Raw genomic sequence first — 749 nt, 5'->3', positions numbered from 1 at the left:
GGCTCCCGCCTCCTCAGCTCACCCTGCGCAGGCTACGGTCGCCCTCTGCCGACACAGGACAGAAGCGCGAGTGTATGTTTTCGTGCCTGAAAGCCGGCCAAGAAGACCGCTGACCTATAGAGGGCGCCCGTCAGCGTGCTGAGTAACCCATTCAGCTGTCCCTTCCTCGAGCACTTCCTGTCTGATCTCTATGGTCCATCCGGTTACGTCAAGAAAAGTTCCTGGAGCTTTCGATTTATCGTAAACAAAAGAGGTGCGCCGACCCGGAAGTTGAAACTGGTGCAGGGGCGGGGGTAGCTCGGAGGGCCGGCAGTAAGGGGGCCAAGTGGGAGTAGTTCCGAAGGACCGCGGTGAGGGGCTCCGGGAAGCCGTAGCCATGGCGGTGGCTGTGGCCATGGCGGGAGCCGTACCCGGGACAGAGCTAGGCCCCGCAGAAGAACTCGCCAAACTCGAGTATCTGTCTTTGGTGTCAAAGGTTTGCACCGAGCTGGATAATCACTTAGGTATCAACGACAAGGATTTGGGTGAGTCTGCGGAGGTCCGTGTGGCCTCTGGGTTTGGGCTCGAGGAAAGCGGAAGGAGAAGGGGGATTGATGGGCCGAGTGTGTGTGTATCTGTCACAGAGACTTGGCCCAGGGCACTTGCGGCCGTGGCCTCCTCTTGAGAATTCTCCAGGCCGAGCTGTTAGAACGCTTTTCCAGAACTGTCAGTGAAACCCGGAGCGGCCGTCGCTGCTTGCCTCCCCCTCT

At 59.4% G+C, this 749-nt stretch overlaps 1 protein-coding gene across 1 annotated transcript in view; it reads left to right on the top strand.

Moving 5' to 3' along the window:
- The first annotated feature begins 6 nt into the window (after window positions 1-6).
- Window positions 7-749, top strand: part of DHX8 (DEAH (Asp-Glu-Ala-His) box polypeptide 8) — a 28,739-nt gene continuing 27,996 nt past the window's right edge. The window contains exon 1 of the mRNA XM_010832499.1: window positions 7-524. Within this exon, the coding sequence (XP_010830801.1) occupies window positions 377-524 (148 nt within the window). The 5' untranslated portion in view covers window positions 7-376. The remainder of the gene's footprint in view (window positions 525-749) is intronic.

Source organism: Bison bison, unplaced genomic scaffold, assembly GCF_000754665.1.
Source record: "Bison bison bison isolate TAMUID 2011002044 unplaced genomic scaffold, Bison_UMD1.0 scf7180017861046, whole genome shotgun sequence".
Classification (NCBI taxonomy): domain Eukaryota; kingdom Metazoa; phylum Chordata; class Mammalia; order Artiodactyla; family Bovidae; genus Bison; species Bison bison.
This window is presented reverse-complemented; position numbering and strand designations above follow the sequence as displayed.